Source organism: Cygnus atratus, chromosome 6 (assembly GCF_013377495.2).
Source record: "Cygnus atratus isolate AKBS03 ecotype Queensland, Australia chromosome 6, CAtr_DNAZoo_HiC_assembly, whole genome shotgun sequence".
NCBI lineage: Eukaryota > Metazoa > Chordata > Aves > Anseriformes > Anatidae > Cygnus > Cygnus atratus.
The window spans coordinates 19,597,225-19,620,304 of NC_066367.1; the positions used below are offsets into that span (position 1 = coordinate 19,597,225).

Consider the following 23,080-nt stretch of genomic DNA (forward strand, 5'->3'; position numbering starts at 1 on the left):
TGCTTTAAAATCTTATACGGAAAGCTGCATGTCAGTGCTAATAAGGCATGCCCATGACACTGTTTTGAATGAGTTTTGTCCTGGGTATTATCTGAGCTGACTCTGAGGTTCTACTTTGCTACCTTAGCTGCCCAACTGGCTCAGCTCAAGAATGCTGTACCAAGAAAGCTGATCTATAGCAAATATGGGAGCCTAGCAAGAAGACCTCTAAACATGAGGTGCTGCATAACCCAGGCTTTGAGAAGGATTTTTTACTACATTAAGATGCCTCTTCAGACAGAGTTGAAGCTGTTGGGAGAGTGAGCACCTTACCTTACAAGTGAATTGGAGCCATAACCCTACGGAAAGAGAGGAACCTTCCTATGGAATTAGTTTCTACTCTATAAGGAACATCTTCTAAATCTAGCTCTACTCATTTGGGTTCAACTCTAGGTAGGAGAATTCCATTAGCTTTTTTTATTTTTCTTCTGTAAGGCAGGTATGAAACTGTCCTGGAGATGGATATGATGGGGGATTTAGATCTTTGATTCCCCCAGTAAAAACAGCTAAGACCTTTTGAGCCCGTATGCACATTAAGAACTACTTGACTCAGTTTCTCTACCTGAAGGACAGGGACAAAGGCTATACAGACAAAAACTAAAAAATAAAAGGAAGGATGCAGAGAAAGTGTTTAGGTCAAGAACAACTATAAACTCCCAGAATAAACTTCTGCCAAATAAGTTCCTAGAAGGCACTAAGCTTACCTTAATGCTGAGTTTTAATACTTGAGATAGAGCCAACAGTACTTTGTAAACATACTTACATAGGTACTATACATACTGTGCTACAGGAATGAAATGATTCTTTGGGAAATTCTCCTATCCTGAAGAGGAGAAATTATTATCCCTCTTCCAAATGAAAACAATCAGTTACCACTTGCCCTTGCCTGGTTCTGAAAAGGACAATGGAGGCTTCTCCTTGGCTACTAGAAATCATTCAAAAGCTAAACCAAGATGTGGCTGAGAACTGAATGGTATGGGGAGGGAAGGAACATTAAGTCCTGTATTTTTATCTCCAGAACTACTCATTCTGTTAGTTATTTGCCTCTGTCTCTTTGCTTCTTGTCTCTGTAGGTCAAAACACTTAGGGATAGACACTATCTCTGTTTATTCGGTATGCATGACACCTCTATCAGAACGTGAATCAGCATCAGTAGTGTGTCAGCCCATGTTGATGATAAGAGTGATGCCTGCCAGTCTCCCCCCGGTGTAACATTTACACTACTCCGTCTTTTTTTTTAAAAAAACACAAATGTGAACTTGACACTCTCACTAGACCATCACCAGTGCTTGGAAAAGTCACCTCTCTTCTCATTTAATATTTAGAAATACTTAAGAGTTTGAGGAAAATATTTTCATGGAATGTTTGATGTAAAAATGCTTGAAGGCAGATTTTTTTCAGTTAACATTTCAAAATTGCTTCAAGATTGGATGAAGGATCTGATGAAATGCTTCTATGTTTTAATTTTCCAGATGGAAAATGAAACTCTATTTAATATTTAAAAGGTCTTTTACAAAATACACAAAACTATTTAACACTACCTGGGCTATTCTGCAGGAAAGGGAATGGAAACAAACATGCCTGAATACAAGGCCCAGCAGCCACTCTGCAGTTCATTCACCAAAAGACTTTGATGAATGTAACCACATCCTTCCTTCCAAGGGATGCCCTTCCTCACAGAAAGCACAGAGCCAACAGATTCTTGTCAAATAATCTGGAATAATGACTGGGAAAAAGAAGCATCAACTCACCCATGACAAAGCTCATCTTCTGGATGGACTGAGGCTGGTACTTGTGTGAAAACACCCTTAGATTGAGTGCAAAGCAGCACAGTGTACAATTACTGCACCTACCTAATATTTCCTGGAAGAGGACAAGAAGCAGATAGGTCTATATCCCCACTTATCATCTGGCTGATTGACTGAATTGTCTTTACATGCAGCTGGGAATGTTTTATAACAATCTCCTTCACATTCTTTCTTTAGTGACTGCCCTTTTTGTCTTACTTAATTTCCTCTTGCATTAAGAGGGCAGTTCCTGGATAACTTTGCTCCATGCATGTGTGGAATTACTGATACCTGTTAGATGTATCACTGCACCATTTACTCTAGAATGGAGTAACACTTCAAAAAGGGATGGTAGGTTGCAGAAAAGCTGCCATTTGTTCATTCACTAAAAAACAACCTTGTCCTGACCACTCCGATCCAACAACAGCAGATGCTTTATTCAACCTTCATATTGTCCTACTGCCTTCTACAGTAGAATCACTACCTTAAACCTGGAAGATGGTCCACTGATCACAATCTGTTTTCTCAATGTAAAGAGGACAAGATTTGCTCTATGGTGACGACTAATTGCTGTTATTTACTATAGAAAGACATAGGAACCATGGACCTACTTGAAAAATTAGGGTTTGAATAGTGCACAAGACAGTGAGCAAGAAACAACATCTTAGACTTTCCTCCTGGCTCTGACAAGCTCAGTTGTATCTCAAGACAGCTTTCGTATATATGCACCCTTCAAGGCAAAAATGAGAAAAACAATTCTTTCTGTAACTTTCAGTCTTTATCAGCCTGCTATAGCAAACAATGCAAATTAATCTCTTGTAAAATCCTGCAGTACTAGCAAGACTTGTTTTAAGCTTTCCCTGTTCATTTTTCTCATCTTTCAAAGGTATCTCTACGCTGCAAACTCACTCCTCCTCTGCCAAAACTGTATCCCCTATCATTGAATATTTGTAACAATAACTTGGAGGAAAACCTAAGGTCTACAGACTTAGAAATCACGATGCACTAAATGCACGTCAAATTTCTTGTTAGGGCTAACTCATCTGCATGGGGTGTTAGGATCACACTGCATTACAGCTTCTAGTCCCAGTTCATCTGGAGCTAGCCTGAGAGTGCTTGCTACCTTATAAGTAACACGCATCCCAAGGTACTTTAACATATAAATTCCATAACAGAGAATTACAGAAACCTCTAGCCCAAAGACATGACAAACTATGATTCATCTTTACTACTCTTGTCCAAAGAAGTTTTCTATGAAGCAGATGACTTTTTTTCACTCATTGTTGCAATCTGTGTATGAGAATTTATTAAAATCCAGTGAGGTTCCCATGAATACATCTATTTTAGGGCCTAGCACTGTTGCGGGCACACATGCTTAGGCAAGCTGAAAACCATCTGTATTTCAGTTTCTTGGATAAAGGAATTTGCCATCTTAAAAGCTGGTGGTAGTTTGTAGTTTTAGAGTGATCTTAGATGCCCTGACAGAAAGTGATACTGCACTAGTACTGCAAAGTACTATGAAACCAGAACTCAATATACCATAAGAACTCAGTTTTCCATTTGGAATCTGCGGTTGAAAACTGTTAATTCTTAATTTTGTTAAGAATCAGATCTTAACTTTGCAATGACTTCTTTTTCATCTGCATGCAAGATTTTAAAAATAGGACTGGTGTTTCCTTTAATTAGTATTTGATACAGTATTAATATTCCTATTTATCTTCTACATGCCATATGGATTAAATTCTCATTACTTTTGATCTTAATACTTTTAAAATATGGAAATCAGAAGACAGACAGCCTCTTTAAAGCAGTGTTTGCACACCACATCTATTATTGCCTTGGGCAATAAAAAAATATCTGCATTGCTAAAATTCCAGAATTGTGAGGAAATCTTGAAAAATCAGATATTAAACTGATCAATCTAGACAAATTATGTAATGACCAAATGAACTGCAGTCCTTTACATTCAGATGTATCTAAAAACGACATTAAAAGTGTCAAAGACCATTAGAGAACATGTACTTAAAACAGATCAACAAACTTAATTTCTAGAAGGAGAAGGATGTTTTCACAGATTGAACTAATCCAAGATACAGTGCTTTAAAATAATACTATACTTTTTAAAAAAAACTTACCTTTAATCTCAGATATTAAAAATATGATTTGTTATCTGAATTCAACTCAATTTTCCCAACATAATAGAACACTGCTCATGAGTATTTTTGCATGGTCACGTATTTTGGTTTATCTGAATTAAGCAGAGAGGAGAAATGTATGGGACTCAGCAATATAAAGAACAGGTAAAGAGAATACACGGAACTGACAGCTCTGTTCACACCTGTAAGGAATCTCTGATGGCACGGGAAGCATTTGCATTTACTGGTTCAAAAATACTACTCCACGTATCAGTGGAATAGTATTTATGAATGCACTAGTCTGAAAACAGAAGCTTATCCTAGTCATTTTATTTTTGGTCTTCCTACGATATATAACAACAAATCTGTAGCAAGGCTTGCTAAATCTCTCTGCCTACATTATATTGCTGAAGCATATGTCGGAGAGTTTTCAGAAGAAATTAAGAAAACATATCTGAAAACAGGCTGTCTCCTTCTATGCTCTGACTGGAAGGTGGAGGGAGGATAGTATGTAGATACATCCGCATCCTGTTCCCCAGAGCACTTGTGCGCTGCCTGCATGGGGTATCCATCCCCAACCTTGGAGCTTTGGAATATCTGAATCTATTAAGAAATACCACAAGAAAACCTATGTTCTGATTTTAAACAACAACAATAACAACAAAAAACAATCATTGCTCTTCAGTATCAGGAAAGGCATTTTCAGGGAAATTGGGCAGTGCTGGGTCCATTAGTCTCTCCTTTTCTTCTTTTTATTTGAATGACAATTTAGTTTAAGGCCTAGTCCACATCAGTAAATTCTGTCAATGACTTTATTTCTTACCATCACCTAAGTCCTCAGCTAGAAATATTGCTATTTTTTACCAGAACAATTCATCCCACCTGGCAAATTGTTTTAAGAACTGCTTTACTGTGATGAGAAGCCTTTCCAGCAAGGAGGTTTCCTGGCATACAATAACAGAACAGTTATATTTTCAAAGCCTACTAACTGCAGACACAGCCTAACTGGCTGGTTCTGTGCATGGTAGTTTCTCCAGTGAAGAGACTGCTAACTCTGCTGAACTAAAGTAGGCTTTTCCTTTAGATACCCTCTTGCATAAGACTACAGTAAAAAACACATTTGTTTCACAGAAATCTGCAACTTGTAGTCATACATACCCACCAAAAAGAAGACACATCAGTGTCCTTAAACTTCCAGAAATCTGATAAGTACAGCAAATGTTATCCTGAAATTCCTAGGCAAATAAATTGTTTTCTCATAATCATTTGCAAAAACATCATTAGTAGGGTATTACTTATCTAAACAGCAATTGTACATCCATAATTGTGTTTAGGATAACTAGGTGATAAAATGTTGTACAGGTAATTTAAATTTCCATTTTAAGTATCTCAGTGACACTGCAGTGTCATTGGACACTGCAGCACTTAGTTATTGCATCTTTAATGCTTTGTGCACTTATATCACAATTATTGCACATTACTGTTTCACAACACAAGTAATGTAATATTTTTGTCTTGAATATGAAATATCACATAGAAAATTTGTTCCCAGCCATGCAGTTGTCTATACCATTCAACACAACTTACGTTCCAATTAATACTTTAAACTTCAAATTCTAAGCAGTCATTTAAAATCCACATTTCCATCTTTTTCACATCGAATGGTCTTATTTAGGCAATGAGCGCTATGGACTTTAAACAAGACGTGAGTAACCACTACTACATGCTGAAGGACTGGGCCCTTCCTTCATCATCAACCTCTGCCTGTAACCGCTGCGCTTGTTATATTCAGAAGGAGGAGATGCTGCAAACAAGCCTGTGAAACTCTGTGTTAAGAAATCAAGGATCTCTTGGCTACTGAACTCACAGCTCTGTTCTCTAGTTAGTTCACAAGCATTTTATATCAAAGGGATGCAAATGTGAAGATTTAGAAATAAAGGAATAGCTTTCAAATTTGAGGCTAAATAAAAAGCCTGACAAGCAATACTTTTAATAATCTGTACCACTTTTACCCAGTATTCCTTCCTGTAACTTAAACACAGTACTGCACAGCAACACTCAAGTTTATTTTCACCTCTGCTCCAGTCGGGAGACTTACTCAGTTCAATGACATAACACTTACAGAAACTGCATCAGAGTACCTCACGGAAGCAACCCCATTAAAATAAGTTCATGCAGCTATTACAAGTAAAACTTTGCCTTACCTTCCATTTTTTTCATCACTAGGATCTGGAAACCTCCTGTCTGCCTCCCCATGACACATGGCACATTCACATGAAAATAATCTTGGACTTTCCTATTTCAAACAGCTTTGCAAGCGTCTTTGTAAGTGCCAGCTGAACTCCGTAGGCTTTGTGTCACGGTGGAGTCGTGCTGAACAGCTGGGTGGGCTATAACTTATTCCAGACACCCGTGGCTGGTCAGTTCTGGTAAGTAAGAGCTGAAGCCAACCACTTCCTCATCTCATCTGTGATGTTACGTACCCACATGGAAACAGATAGAGGGTACTCTGGTAGAGTACAGACTACTTTCATGGGCCACACAAGAGAAAGGACAGTTCTCAGAACCTCTCACCTTCCTGACCCGGCACCATAGGCCACACATTCTCATGAGAATGTGGCACAATCAGGATATCAAATTACCAAAGTCTATTGTTTCAAACAACTGAACTGTTTTAGATTAATGATGACTTCTTTTCCTGTGTCCCAGTAAAAAGAGGGCCTTGTTTCAGTTCTAGATCACTCTTGGCAAATCAGCTGGGAACATGCAGAACACAATGTACACCAGCTTCCAGCACACTGCTGCCTTCCTGCTCTGAGCTTTGTCATCCATTTACATGAAAACAGGCATAGGCCCATCCCATGAAAACTTGTTTTGCTCAGTTTGTTTTTGTTTCAGAAGGTCCTTCAGGGGAAAGAATCTGGACAAAAATCCAGCAACATTTATTCAAATTGTTTTTATAAAACACACTTGGGGCTCCAATCTGTGGGAGCAGTATTTTTAAATCTTTGTTTTTTTGTTTCTGATTTGCTGTTCTTACTCAATGTTCTGATGTTGGTATGAACAAAGCCAAACAAAAACCCAAGCATTAGTTTAACTAATGTAAACCAGATACAATGGGCTAGATTTATAGACCAGCCATGCTTATTCATGGTGTAGCATGAGGATGCATGATGAAGTTAAGCATAATAGGCCTAATTTACAGTTGCCCGGAGGCCCCTTCAGAGAACACCCCTAGCACAGAAGGCCTGTTTGCTGCATGCAAAGCCATCTCTGCGTCTTTGCTCCTACTCGTCCCAGGATAAGAAGCATGCTAAGGCAGGGCAGTACAAACCTGAACAAAAGCCACTAGGGTAAAAAGCTGCAGGATGCACAAAAAAAATCTCTTTTCACCTATATCCTCTCATTTTCCCCAGCTTCAGCCATTGATGCTGAAGTGGAGAAACCTCTGTAGGCAGAGGCACATCCTTCCCTGCTACACCCTTTCCAGAGGTTACAGGAGGCATTTGCTATGCACCAGCCCAGCGCCTGCAATTTAGGGAGTTACTGAATGCTTTGGAAAATGTAGTTCTATTTACCCCCGGAAAAGGACTTTCTGGAAACTCTTAATAAGTTGACCAGAAGTTCTACTGAAGACGTATCCTCTAATGTTTATGCTCCTCCAGTCAAAACAAATTTACTCATCTTCACCCTTCAGTAAAAATTCAGTACTTCCATGTTAGAGAACCTCTCTCAACCTCATTTGGCTCGGTTTTACCCCCCTCACATCACTCCTTTAAGCATGTTTGCTGTTCTGGGTGTGTTCTGTGACCTTGAAGAACAAGAATGTGAGCATTTGCACACCTTTACAGGACTGTAGGGAACACGTGTGAGGCAGGAACTAATTTTTCTAACTGCAGTAAGTGGAACTGCAAATCCAAAGACAGCCAATAGCATTCTTATTGCTGACAGATTTCTTTGGCAAATTTATTTGACAATATCAAGGGAATATGCATGACATCTAACACTTATTTTTTTTTTTTTTTTTTTGCAGGGCACAAATGAGAACACAATGTTTTCTTCCAAAGTCTTATTACATTATTACTTGGTTAGTTACAGGCTATAACCAGAGACAAAATTGAGGGACGCTTTCTTTCAGCAAGAAAGGATAAAACCACTATGCTTGCAAGGGCTTGGATCTTGATGACACACTGATAAAGGCTGCCCTTAAATACTGATCTTAAATTGTCTGCCAACTTGAAGAGTAAATCATGCCCTAATTCTCAGAAGCAACTATCAGTTCAGCTGAAAGCTGTTCTTTTTAAAGAAGCATGTCCAAAAACCACAGCACATTTTGTTCTGCTTCCGATGACCCTGCACAGTCACAGACTTCCAGAAGAAATAACTAGCCACTACAAGAAGCTCTAGAGCAGCATGAACTTCACTCAGAACTCTGGCCAAAATTCCAGTACATTTGGAAAGGTAGATAAGGTGCAGAAACAGTCCTAGGTTAGCGAATTCAGGTCAGACTCTCAACACCCCTAAATTACAAAATGTTTATGTCCAATTTAGGTCCTCAACTTAGGTCCAACACTGAATAAAAAGACAGATGTGAAAAGCTGAAAAAAACACCCTAATGTAAAGAAATAAAACAGAAGAAAAGGACTGAAGATATTTTTTTTCAAAGATGAAAACTGCCCAAAAGCTAAGCTTGACTCATTTAAAACCAAACTGTTTAACTTGCGCTCACAATGACCCCTCATATAATCCATGAAGAAAATTATGTCATAATTTGACCCAGCACGCAGTAACAGTTTAATAGTGATTTATTTAGATCCTGTAGAGATCATTACAATTTTTATAAATATGACTGCCAAAAAGTAGAAGGCATTATAGCTGTATGACTGCCCTGGAGGGGACAGTGAAACACAGAATGTACGATTGTAAATGTTAGAGGTCCAGAGGGGATAATCTCAGTTTCTCCTGTCTCAGGTAACTTTTGGAATATTATTCTAAAGCTGAGTGAATTGCTTAACTGACTCTGCTATTTGGAGTCTCATGCTTTATCTTGTCTCTTTTCTTGCTGTGATATTATGTATGGACATATTTGTTCTCTCTTTCTTTGTGTGTTTTGGATAGCCTTCAAAATTCATAAATAAGAAATAAAAAATGGTCACTGAATGAATGGTTGTATTCCACAAGGGACATTTTCCCTTATTTCATCTCATCTGTTCTTTATTTTCAAAGATTTTAGACTAGTTATTGGTCCAGTCTTTTAGAGACACACACTTCATAAGCATAAAGAATAACTACATTGCAAATAATGATGCAAAATGATGCATTGATATGGGCACTAATTCATAGGAAATAGTTTAATAAGTATTGATTATCCTTCAAAAATTTTTTGCCTTTCAAGAGAGAGCACGAAGCATACCTTTCCTGCACCAACAAAGTAATGTACTCCTTTCAAATGCTCTAAAGCTCTTCTGACTGTGTGTGTTTATTTTGTGGATGGGATGAGGAGAGGGAATTTCGTGAATTTAAGTGATTTTCCTCAATGAGTGTCATGACTGGCTCGTTCTGTATGGCACTATCATGTAGGCAATCTTAAAAAAAAAAACACAAAATTAAAAAGCTTAAAGCTACAATTTGCTTATGATGATGAAATCTGGTAATAAAAATCCTGCTTCATCTTCAGTGCTGTGAGACACCTCTGCTTTGTCTCCCTGTGTTGACCATTGTCACCAGTGAATGTTTCAAAATAGATTACAGCTTGCAAATTAAAATATCTACTGGCTACTCATGTGAAATTCCATTTTTCTAAAGTAGTTAAACTCCTTCTGATACGAAGGTGAGGAATTCACCCTTCTTGGGCCCTAAATCAATGATCAAAAGGTACAAAGCGTGACCCTTGATACAGACAACCGAAAACTGGATGTTTGCTATAAACTCTACCCAACAGCTGTTCTGAATGTAATTGCAAGGGGCAGACCCTTATGAGGAGGTTAAAAGCATTAGTACTTCCAATTTATCAGTTTCCTATGAATGAAAAAATATTTGGAAGCACAAGGACAACAATATATGAAAGGAATTGATATCACTTATCTCTAAGTCTGATGAGCAAAATATGAGGGGTGGGCTCAAACCGGAATCTTGTATCTGTACCCCCTTTGGGACACTGGATGCAGATCTGAACTTTATTTATATTCAGCTGTTTCTGAAAAGAAATCAACAGCTCAAAATATTTTGTTACACAGATATCTTTTACCTATTTTTAACTATAGCAGCTGTTTGTTTTGAATTTTTAATACAATACTCACAGGCTGGTACTCAAATTAGTTCACAGTTTTTTTGCAGAGCTGCAGCAAACTTTTTTTTTTCCAAATAAGCCTTTCAAAACCCACAAGCCTACTGTTATTCATTTGATAGTCATGCTCTTTATCATAACTAAGAATATGCAATAAAGAACAGCATTAAAAGAATGTAGAAAAAACAATTGCACCAGTTTGCTGGAGGGCATTTTTGGTGTTTGCAAATCCCAGTACTACAGAAGGAGGCTGGAGCAATGCAATAGTTTTTTCCTCGTTCTGAATGTGACTAGTGTGTGTGCACGGGGCAAACACAAGCACACCGGTGAGAGGGAGTCCCAAGAACAGCACACCCACAAAGACACAGCCAAAGACCTGAAGACTTACTTCCTAGCCTATAGAGAAAACTAGCTGCAGTTGAAGGTGGAGAACTTCTATAGATCTCCAACTTCAATTCCAGGCAATCACACGTATTCTGTTTGATTCCTTACAAAAATGTGTGTCAGATGGGACAAGTCTTTCATTGGTACTCCTGATGCTGTTCAGCCATTTGACTTTCCTCTCCAACCTCCCCTTCAGACTTAGCCCAGACTAATATGACAAGCAAGAGGCAATACTTAGTAATTATATAGGGTTCTTCTCATACTGTTTATTGCTTATGCTTGCACTTCTACACAAAATAGTCTGATTTCTACCAGGCAGGACCAACCTTAGAGACAAAGAATTGGTATGAAGACATTTTTAGAAAGAGAAATTCTAGAATTCATCAAACTGCTCTTTCCATATATGTTATGACAAAGATACGTTTGTTTCCTGCCCGAGCCCATGTAGAAAAGCAGCTTCTCCTTCCCATATTGGCAGCAATAACAATTCTTCCTGTGATTTTGGTGTTCTTATCTTCCCTTAGGGGAAAGGTGTTATAAGCAGGAAAGGTGGGAGTGTGGTTTTCTATTTCTGGTGTACTGCCAATGTCAGCCAATGCACAAGCACAACTGGCTCTCAGTAATTCTCTCTATATGCAAGAAAGATCCTTAAGAAAGATTACCCTTGCCTGGGGGACAGAAATTAGCTCTACAAGCTAGTAATTACTGCTACAAGGTAGTATTTGCTATTGCTATATTCAACTTAACCATTAAATCAGCTGAGGTCATACGTGAGAGAACTAAAATGTAAAACACTTTTAATGATGGAGAACAAAGGAACACAATCATTGTCAGGAGCAGAGCTGAGTGATTCAGTCACAATAAATAAGTGATGCAAGATAATTTCTTTCCACCCAAATATTTCATCACCAGTTAATGATTTATCGAATGGAATACCTATTGATCAAACAGTATCTGCAAATAACTTGTATCTCCAGATGTTCACACCAGTTGTTGCAAATATTTTGTCCCAACTATCTATCCTTTACTTGTCAGAGGTATTATTTTACTCATTTACACCTATCAGCCATACTAATTGTATACTATGGTTTGGGTTTCCATCCACTAGGACAATTACCCAGAGTAGAACACCAAAAAAAATATGAACATATGCAAAGTATGTAATATTTTGAAATTTAAAAAAAAAAATCAGAAATAAATTTGTTATGGTACTTTCAGAGGTTTCCCATGCTATTCCATACAGCAGGTGAACTGCAGCTTGTGTCAGAAAGACAGTGCTAGACATCATGTTTTAAAAGGAGAAACTGAGCCCTTACTAAAATCTGTTTTTGTGGCACAACATTATTGTGGATACTATTCAATTTTATTAACTGTATCATATTCCTTACTATTTTCATATTTTTCAATGAGAGACATACGCATTCTCTTTTCATTGCAATGTGAACTGAATTTCAACATATTACAGAACAAACAGTGAGACCATGTAGTGGGTTTACATGGCAGGGTTTTGGTAGCAGTGGGCCATAGGGGTGGCTTCTGTGAGAAGAATCTAGAAGCTGCCCCATGTTTGGTAAGGGCCCCACTGCTGACCAGAGCTGAGCCAATAAGTGATGTTGTTTTGTGCCTCTGTGAGAACATATTTAAGACAGGGAAAAAAACTGCTGCAACACACAGCAGCTGGGAGAGTGAGAGGAGTGAGAACAGCCTTGCAGGTGCCAAGGTCAGTGAAGAAGGGGGGGGAGAGGTGCTCCAGGCGCTGGAGCAGAAGTCCCCTGCAGCCTGTGGTGAGGACCATGGCGAAGCAGGTTGTCCCCCTGCAGCCCATGGAAGAGACCACGGTGGAGCAGGTGGACCTGCACTGACGGAGACTGCGGCCTGTGGAAGACCCCTGCTGGAGCAGATTCTGGGCCGGACCTGTAGCCTGTGGAGAGGAGACCATGCAGGAGCAGGTGACCTGGCAGGAGCTTCTGCCCGTGGGGGATCCAGGTCGGAGCAGTTTGCTCCTGAGGGATGGACCCCGTGGTACGGGCCCATATCTGGAGCAGTTCTTGAAGAGCTGCTGCCTGTGGGCAGCCCACGCCGGATCAGTTCAGCAAGGACTGCATCCCATGGGAGGGACCCCACAGCACAGGGGACAAGAGTGACCAAGAAGGAGCGGCGGCGAAGAAGCGCTATAGACTGACCATAACCCCCATTCCCCCGTTCCCCTGCGCCGCTCGGGGGGGGAGGAGGTGGAAGAGGGTGGATGGGGGGGGGAAGGTGCTTTTGGTTTCTTTGTTTCTCACTTCTCTAGCTTGTTAGTAATAGGTAATAAATCTTACTATCTCCCTACGCTGAGTCTGTTTTGCCCGTCACGATAATGACTGTGCGATCTCCCTGTCCTTATCTCAACCCTTGAGCCCTTTTCATCATATTTTCTCCCTGTTCCTCTTTGAGGAGGGGGAGTGAGAGCGTGGTTGTGGTGGAGCTCAGCCGCCCACCCAAGTAAAACCACCACAGAGCAGCGGTCTCTGGAGAACTTTTTATATGTGCAGTTTATTTCTGCATTTTACTTGCATCTTATTTTATCACTCACCTTTGATACTAATCAGTCATGGCTGCAGGTCAAATCTTTTTGCATCGGAAGCAATCACAATAACCAATCCAGAAGTAAACCAGTCTATAATGAAATTCACTGCCTAGGGCTAAACACAGAGCTAACATGTGTTTAACAAATCATGGCTTGTATTTATCACTTGTCACTGTTTGTGTCTTTGTTTATTGGAGGAAAAAAAAAAAAAACAAGAAACAGCAGCGAAGAAAAACTTAGGAACAGCCCAATTTCTTTTCAGACTTGTTGTGCTGTTACTTAGGCAGAATGCAGTCTGCAAATCATGAGTAGAAAAAGGTTTAACAAAGCATCTGTGAGTTCAGAATACAAACGTCATCAGTGCGAGTCACAGCTGAAAACTTTGCATATGACAGAGAGAAGTTTAACTGACTAAATTTATGTTTTGGAGCCAGATTTTCGGAATCCACACTTGAACTACATATTGAGAGACTGAAATACTACAACAGAGGTACTGTGATTCTCACACCAATGGCCAATGAAGCTAACTGGCTCCTGCACAGTAGAAATGCAGAAAGACGAAACTCAGGCTTTCCATGGGATGGGCAGGTGATGTTCCCTCACGGGGCCTCCTGCAGGGTTCCACCATAAACAATGCAGTGCACAATAATAGCCTTACTTGCACCAACAAAATCCATCTGCAAAAATTGCAGCCTCACTACTCTGGAAGGGTTTTTATAGTTTCTAATAATGATAGAAGCAATAATGATTTTCTGAGACATAGCTTTATTTTCAACCTATTTTCTCAAAAGACATCCTAAAAATATCCTCTTTTGTATGATTTTTACTTATACCCTTTTTAAAGGCAAAATGAATGATTTGCTAATGTGATTTCTGTTTACTACGTCCAAAGCCCAGCATATATCTTACTGTTGAAGAGGTCAGTAAACTGCCGATACTCGATTTTTAGGGGGAAAAAAGGAAAAGAAGCTACTTTTTGCCTGGCTCATGCCAGTCAGATTTTGGCTCAGAAGCAGCAAGACACTACTGTGGCAAGATCCTTTCAATGGAAATTCATTATACAACATACCTCATTGGCAACTCTTCCGCCTGAGGCTTCAACTGCAACATGGCTAATAGTAATTCCTCAGCTATAGTGTGGTATATGGTAGGAGAATACTGTGGAGATCTCATAGCCCTCATAAGTAGCTACAGCAAGTTCAGTGCCATCAGATCATACTATATAATGCTACCTTGGTTTCTTCAGTGCTTCTTGTAATGTTCAGACTGTCCCATGCTCTTCATAATCCCCCAAAACCCTAAATCCCAAATATGCAGGGAATTTTTCATGTCAGTTTATTATAACCAAGAGACCCGATTCCACTCACTAATATGATTCTACTGACTACAGTCAAGTTTTTCATGATTTACATTCCTTCAGTGTAAAATTAGTCTCAGTGGGGGGCTTAAAAATGATGAAATGAAACTCCTGATTGTATGACCCAAAATAATTCTTAATAGATTATAAATTCTTCCACTTAAAATCCCAAATGATAGCATTCTGAAATTAATGACATCCATGTGTCAGCATCTTCCCATTTGCCAATGACAACTAGCTGAAATTCTAGGCAACATTTCATACTATACTACGGAACAGTGGTTTTGGTTTTCATGTAGATAGGAAGGTTGGCTGTATCAAATCAAATAGGAAGCTGAGTTAGACAGAGAGAAACGTCTGAATGCCTTGGGTTGACCTCTCACTTGCACGAAGTGGCTTCCTTAGTTGCAAGACATCTAGGTCTTGATACCATATCTTGTGTGAAATATTGCCCGATCTTTATCAGGATACCTGTTCTAGTCAGGCTGGAATATTGTCTGTCTGTGAATCAAAGCATTAAAAGTGCCCCCATTACCAAATTACTAATGACTATCGCTTTGCCATTGCTGTTATCTTTTTTAAAACAAAGCACAAATAGGAATTACAGTAGATTACAGTTAAAATTATGCTACAACTTTAAATTACTATGTAGAGTAGGATATATTCCCTATATTTAAGCACATTTCATGTGCAAGTGAAAGACATCAAATCAAGACTGTGTGCTCGGGCTGAGACTGAGGCAGCTTAAAGAGTATTTTCAGTAACGAAGTCTGACTCAAAAAAAATTCTACTCTGAAGCAAAGACCAGTCACCTAAGTATATTCACTTGACTTGAATGCGATTCTGTAATTCATTTTGAGCTCTGTATTGCTACAGCTATAAAAGACAATGCACATGTATCTATAATTGGTATAGCTTGCATACTAACATTATTTTGCTGCAAAGGCAAAATACAGAATATCTGAATCAGTGTTTATATGTTAATGAATATTATTACATACAGTTTCCAGTAAATACAACTTTAACAATATGCAAATATACCGTAATGAGCCGCCTGTCTTTTTTCTCAGTACAAACAAGTTCTAAAGGCTTTCCAAGGAAATATATTTTCATTCACCTTCTGAGATATCTCTTTAAATTTATATTCAGATTTTAACATTACTTTACAGAATGTTAAAAAAAATGACAATAGAAAGACAATATCTGAAATCAATGTACTAGTAATGTTAAGCAAGATACTTGCAAAACGCTTAAACATCTTTTTAATTGGTTTCTTCATGTTTAAGATATCATGAACTGATTCAGGAAAGCATTTACCTGACTATCTTAAGAATGCAGATACATTCTATGAAATTTATTTTGCTGATTAAGTGGATTTCCTGAAACAATTGCACCAGTGCCTCTTACAAATTACTGCAAAAGTGTAACCAGCTATAGCAACTGCTGGTGCTGTTTTGCATATGCTTTTAACATATGTTACCAAGCATGAGGTAGGACATGGTACCACATGGTAGAGACAAGGACTGCTTTGGTTAACCACAGCATGGACTCTTCTGTTAATCAGAAATAGCTGGCACAATTAAAACAATAGCTGTTTGCTAACTGGAATAGCTAACAATATCTTAGTTAAGGCTACATTATTTCCCCATTAAAAACAATAAAATTTTAATTTAATTTAAAACATTAGGGCTGGTGTTCTACCTGTGAGCAGAAGTACCGTGGAAGGTCTCATTACTTGTTTGAGACCAAGACTGCAGGTAACCTTGTTATTACTCTTAAATGTACCTCTTCCTTGCACTGTTGTTTTTGCAATCTTGTTTTTGGTCTATAAAATGACTTATAAAATGCTGTATATGGTCACATTCATTCATTCATTTCAAACAATTCTGAGGTGACAGATATCCTCATCCCTTGGACTCTGCTCAGAAGAATTTCTGTGCTTTCAAAAAAAATTTGCATGATCAACTAGTCTAATTCTACTTGCTTTGGAAATCTGATGATGCCCAATAAATAAGGATTGCATTTTCTCTCCAGCAGATCTGTCAGTTATCAGAAAAAATCAAGGTTTGTGTTTACACACAAAGAGAAATACATGCATTTTCAATTTAGACAACTTATTTTAAATTAAGGAAAGCAACAAAGGACTTTCAAAGGAAAAAACAAAACAAAACAAAACAAAACAAAACACCTTTGGCTATTACACAGAACCCTTCTGCCCCCCCAGAATTATTTGTCTCTTCATCTTCTTCACAGAGACAATACACAGCAAAACAATTCAGAAAAACAAGATGGAATAGGGGATATTTTCTGAAAACGCTTCATGGACTAAGTTTCAGTAAGACTGTGGTCCTGAAAGAATGAAAGCTGATCACTTCTTTAAAACTGAAATTAAGCTCTAGCAACTAATGAACTGATTATGAATTTCCTGTTCAGGATGATGAACCTATAAGTACCACCTCTGTGATGACAGCAACAGAATAACTTTGGGGAAATAATCTCCCATGCACACAACACCCCTTATTGAACTTGTCTACAGTACTGTCTAAGGTGGGCAGCAGCCTTCTTCCCTGTCAAGCAGTAACTTAGCATGTTTGATTATATACTTGTATACTTGTCCTCCACCAGTGCAAGAAACAGGGATTTTCTTCACATGTTTCTTCAAACCCAACTAAGCTACATTCACCAAACTGCATTTGATGATTGCTTTACCAGAAAGGAGGGGAAAAAAAGAGCAACATTAAAATAAAAATAAACATGATAGCTCTTAATTTCCAATAGTTTTGAAAATATGAAAGATTAAGGAATATAAAATCAAAGGGTGTATTACATATTCTGACTTTTACAACTACAGTGCAAGTTTCTCTACCTCAACTTCAAAATGGGGCTATGGATGCTGCAGATTGCACAATCCAGAACATCTCAGAACCCTGACAAATTTCTCTGCCTCTCAAAGTTTCAGCATTGCAGACAAAAGTGTGAGGTAAAAAGCACAATTTAAACGTCATCAGCAGACATATCCTGTTCTCCCACAAGAGAACATAGCCAGAGACTTTTATGTTCTCACTTGTTTAAAATGTCTGTGTTAGCATTAAGAATTACATCATCCTCTGGTCAATGTGGAGGTAGTATTAGCTTTTTATGAACGTGTTGCATTTTCATTTAGGAAAATCCCAGTTGTATTTACTTTTGAGTCAAAGTTACATTGGTCAGCTCCTTATGAAGCACTCATTTGTCATTAACTATTTCAAACATTCTCACTATTTATTCTAAGAGAGTATTGCTACTTGGCCTCTGGAGATTATGTCTGTATTATTTTATTTCTTTTTCTACAACCTTTTTGTGACTAGAATGTTGCATTTTGGGCTTGTTAGCATTGACTGGATTCTCCTTTCCATCCTAACAAAAAAGGATAACACCAAGCAGAGTGTGTCACATCAAAGACACTGGATAGACTCCTTGGCTTTGCTACTAGCACCTCCCCAGCACTCCGGCAGAGCCAAGGGGAATTTCTGGGCAGAGCAGAGCCAGGTCCTGCACTAGTCTACTTAATAAATACATTCATAAATACAGAAATGTGTCAACTCATACCAACCATTTTCTCTCTTTTGTGTTTTGTTCCCCCTCGATTGCACTAGAGCATCACCCTACTGAGGCCTCAAGACAAGCGAACTGCTTATCCTCCACTTTGTGCTTAAGCCTAGATACAAAGGCTCCCTCCTTCAGCAAACATCAACACTGCTTCAGAACTGCGTCACAGACCAGTGCAGAACCCTATCAGTCTTTTTTCTGTTTGTCTCTGTGTTCCAGATCCATATCACTACCACCACAACGACAGAATAGTTCTGCCTGCAGTGAAGCTTAAGAAGAATTCAAGATGAATGTGTAACATTGCAGAGTAAGGTTTCATTATGAAAACTAACAGTCTCCGCATTCTTTGGACCACCTAGTGGACAGCTTTTTGCTTTGTGAAATACAGCTTATGTAGTACAGTCCTACGTTATAAAATCCATGTATTGTATACATGTTCTTATTCCAAAAGGAATGTTTGATATTTGCTATTTCACTTAATTTTCACAACAGGTCTAAAAATATTCTGTGCTTAAAAATATACCTTATGCAGGAGGACTGAATACAGATTGAGTAGGCTGTGAAAGCATTGGAATTTCTGAATGCAAGCCGTGTTTTTAAAAAGAAGTTGGTATTCTTCAGCAGGTTTACTTCCTTAACAGTCGTTCATGGAAGCTGATTTATAGGATCATCTATCTGAGTATCTTAATGCTTAACTGAGAAATTCCTTAATGCTTAGTCTTTTATATGTACATGTTTCCTAAATTGTTCAGATGAATGTTGTATTTATCTCTTTTCTTCAACTTGTATTCTTCTACCATTTCACATTTTCTGAAGTCTCTCTGAATTACTGGCAATGGCTCTGAATCAGATGCTTGCAAAGGGTGTAATTCTGCCAATTTTACTCTCTCTACTTGTTTTACTTCAGACTCGATGTCACTGATTTCAAGGAGACTAGTTGCAGGGTAACATACAATACCCACTGAGAGTAAGGATGACAGATTTGGACCTTGACTGCCTTCCTCAAGAGGGTTTGCTGCAATGAAGATATTTTTGTTTGACAGGTTTATTGTTTAACATGCAATAATTTAAGATAGTAATGCACACATCCCCTGCAGTCCCACACTATGGATTCAAAATCCCATATGGAATGAAATGAGTGAAGAGAGTATAATGTATTTCTCAACGTGCTGTGTTTACATGCAACTCTGTTTTTAGTGTGGAAAACATATTATTCCTGTGTAGAAGACTAACAACATTGAATTTACATTATTTCCTATAACAGAAGGATCTCCACACATATATCTGTCTTCTTAACTTCACTTTGTAAATTGTTTAACTGAACTCCATAAAACCTAAACACATTAATTTGCAGGATTAGGTCCCTAGTATTCAGATAAATATTTGTAGACTAACAGGATGAAAGGTGTCTCATTAAATATATAAATAGAAATGCTTACATATGACACAAAATTATGAACAATTCATTTTTAATAATAACCTGGAAATTCATGTATTATTATTTATATTTTGGCAATAGATAGAGGTATCACTTTATCGATCTACTTCATCTTAAACTGTGGACTGTATTCTGTGATACAGTATTAGATTCAAGGATTTTGCAAGCACTAAATGACTACAGTGACATAGAAGAATATTTTGATAGGCATTGATTTCCTGGAATAAAAGTCAAAACAGCTAAAACTCAAAAAATGTCATAATACTTAAAGTTTTTAAACTGATACTGACCATGGCAAAAATAACGTGTCAGCAAATAAAATAAAAACCACATTGCACAGATTTTAGAATTATTGCAGATGTTCCTGTGTTGCTGACTGAATCATTGTGAGTGTAAGCAAACAAGTTGTCTTTCATTCTGCCAAACATAAGAGATTTCATTACTGTCTTCCACTTTTGAGGCTGGAAGGCAAAGGAAAGCTGAAGCTCTCGAAAGCCAATTTCATTTCATTAAAAAGGTATTTCAAGATTATTAACCACATTTTTAGTAGAAACTGTCTTTTAAAAATCTCTATACTTTTGCCTCTGTAATTCAGGTACTTAAGGGCTTTTTTATATTTCCAGTTTGAAAACATGTAGAAGTTAGTTAGTTCCTTTAGGTTTCCTGCCTTCCAAGGGATTGTTAAAAGACCTCATGAATACGTAAAGCAATTCACATGCTGACAACATGTATCTTACAGATAGTAAACAAAAGATCATGGTTACGCTGGTATTTTTCTTACCTCCTTTTTTAGGGGATCTCAAGGGACGTGACAACTGATGGTCTGCAACTGACTGGGATTGGTTAATTGGCTGTGAGTCATTCATTTTGAATGATTTTTTTACAATAAACGGAGAAGCAGAAATCTCATTCAAATCCTTCTGGAATAAAGAAAGCTGTTTTAGGCATTCAAGAAATGCACTGATTTCACTCTGTCATGATAACTTATAGTTGTGATATCACAGGGGGCAACTTCATATTTTTTACAGCTCCGATAAATGACTAATGCTAGATTAAAGTTACACAAGATTCTTGTGGCTTTCAGCAGCACTGACTTAGCACCCATGTCACAAACATTTGTTTACTTTTTCCATTTAACTTATTTATCGCCTCTCCTCATGCAGGTAAATCGTAGCATGCACTGTATGCTGATTTCTTCTCATAGTTAATTTGTATCTTTAGAAAAAAAGCTATAGGAAGGTATTAATCTGCTTAACATTTCTAAGTACATCATCCAAGGGATTTTGTTTTTTTAATCTTACATATGCTCAGCAGAGTTACTGGCAAAAACTGTACATTTTCTCCATTTCATCCTTTCAACATCAAATGGTAAGCAGCAAAAATTGGATCAGACTTCAAAGACTATGCTGTGCTCCAAGTCACAGAGCGACTCCTCCATTTCACATATTGAATTCGAGCAGGATATCAAAGTGCTACCAAAGAACCTCAGGTCCTTACTAAAAAAGAGGCTCTAACATCTGTAGAAAGTGAAGTGCACAGACAAATCACCTCAGGGAGCAGCTAGCATTTATTCTCAGCAGCAAATTTCCAGCCTTTTGATTCTCTTATTCGCTGTACCTCCCTGTCTTTCTACAGAACTAAAGTTCTTAGCAAGCAGGCTTTTGTCTCAAAGACTTCAAAACATCACTAACGGTTTCATGTTCAGATGGCTATGCCAAGCAGCCATGAACACATTGCAGAACTGTGGACTCAGGAATTTGAAGTTACAATGCAATGTTGGGTTAGAATACAAACTTAGTAGTACCTTTTTTGTTTGTTTGTCAAGAAAATCAGGCACCACAGGAGAAGACTGATTATTGGTTTGCTGCCTAAAAACAAAGAAAAATAAAATATGTAGTTTAAATATTGTAATTTCTTCACTCTTATAAAAGGCTTACTTGCACACACATTTTTGATGATTTTCCTTTTTCCTCCATCCCTAATTTCTAAATATGCACATATGATCAATTCAGAGAAAACACAGACCAGTCCCATTTCCTTTTATAAGGAAGTGCATGTTATTAAACACAGTAACTGGCTACGAGCAATCTATTTGACATTAAAAATTTGTGGATATTTGCATATGTGTAAAATGAGTTTATGAGAATTCTATGAAATTGAAGTAATTTATTAAAATTAATTTGACAAGATTTTACATGAAACATTTTTTTTCCTCCAGAGGCTGTGAAAAGCTGTTTTCACAAAAAAAATCAAACATGGGCACTCAGAAAATGTGACACAGGAGGAAGAGGCGAGACACATGGCTTTGTGATCTCTTAAAGACATTTGGATTAAGCACAGAGCAAGGAGTAAGAGTTCTTAGATGAACTTTGTCTGCATTTTTATTATTTTACCATTATGTGTTTTGTCACCATACAAATATTACAGGCCAACTCCTGCTCTCATTAAAGCTGACCAAAGTATCATAAAATCCTTCTGCACGCTCTGATCCCTGTTAGCAGGCCTTTGTAGTCAATGGATCTCTTCAACTCTTCAATACTGAAGTCCACCCAGAAAGACTTGCTCCAGAATCTTTAGCTATGCAAAACCAAACAAAAGATGCTACCAATTCCATTTGCCAGATTAAAAAAAAAAAAAACCCTGAGGTTCATAAAGAGTATTTTATATGTTCATGGTCCTATAACTGGAATTAAAAGCAAGATCTTCTGTTTGTCAAAACATGCCTCAGTCATTTCATCATTACTTACCACCTCCCTCACAACCTTTCTGAAAATACAATTAATGGCAGTTGTACTTCTACTTACAGATAAAAACATCAGAAATGTAAGCTTCAGTCATAGATTTCAGCTTATGACATATACCATAGCTTTTTTTTCATAGACAGGGAAAGGCTTTTTAAGGCAGAAAGCTTTTTCAGTTTAACTTATTCAGTTATTAAAACTGAACACACTTCAGCCCTTTCAGTCACAGTGGTAGGGGAAAACATAAAGGACAAAAACTGCTTTAATGAGTAACAAAAAATACAACGTGTGTTACTTCAAATTTCATTTTTGTCACTAGTTGTGTTTCAGTTGGCTACATTAAATATAAATGACTCATGTTACAATAGAACATATTGAAATCTATAAAAATGTCTAGCCACATGTGCATATTACCTTTAAAATGTAGCTTTAAAAAAATACTTTAAATTAAAATGACATTACTGAAGGTCTTGGAACATTCCAGACTGTTACCTATTGGATTTGACAACTGTATATCACCACGCATATGTATTAGATGATACATTTTTTCTAGGATATCCAGAGTTTGCTAAAATATTTCAAGCCTTATATTGCAATAGGGTTTAAGCTCTTAGGCTAATTTTTCTGAAGGTGTTAGGAAAGCTCAAGGGACTGACTTGATCTGCTCCAAACTGATCACAATAATAAAGTATCGTTGTCAATAAGCTATCTTGGGGTGCGGAAACAAAAGGAAGCATTCACGAGTACAGTAAGCAT

General features: G+C 37.8%; 1 protein-coding gene across 1 annotated transcript in view; it reads right to left on the reverse strand.

The window, feature by feature from the left end:
* Positions 1-23,080, reverse strand: part of MYO3B (myosin IIIB) — a 192,291-nt gene that overhangs the window by 19,891 nt on the left and 149,320 nt on the right. Inside the window, exons 31-32 of the mRNA XM_050711421.1 lie at positions 21,388-21,451; positions 20,365-20,503 (exon numbers count right to left, since the gene is read on the reverse strand). Of these exons, the coding sequence (XP_050567378.1) occupies positions 20,365-20,503; positions 21,388-21,451 (203 nt within the window). The remainder of the gene's footprint in view (positions 1-20,364; positions 20,504-21,387; positions 21,452-23,080) is intronic.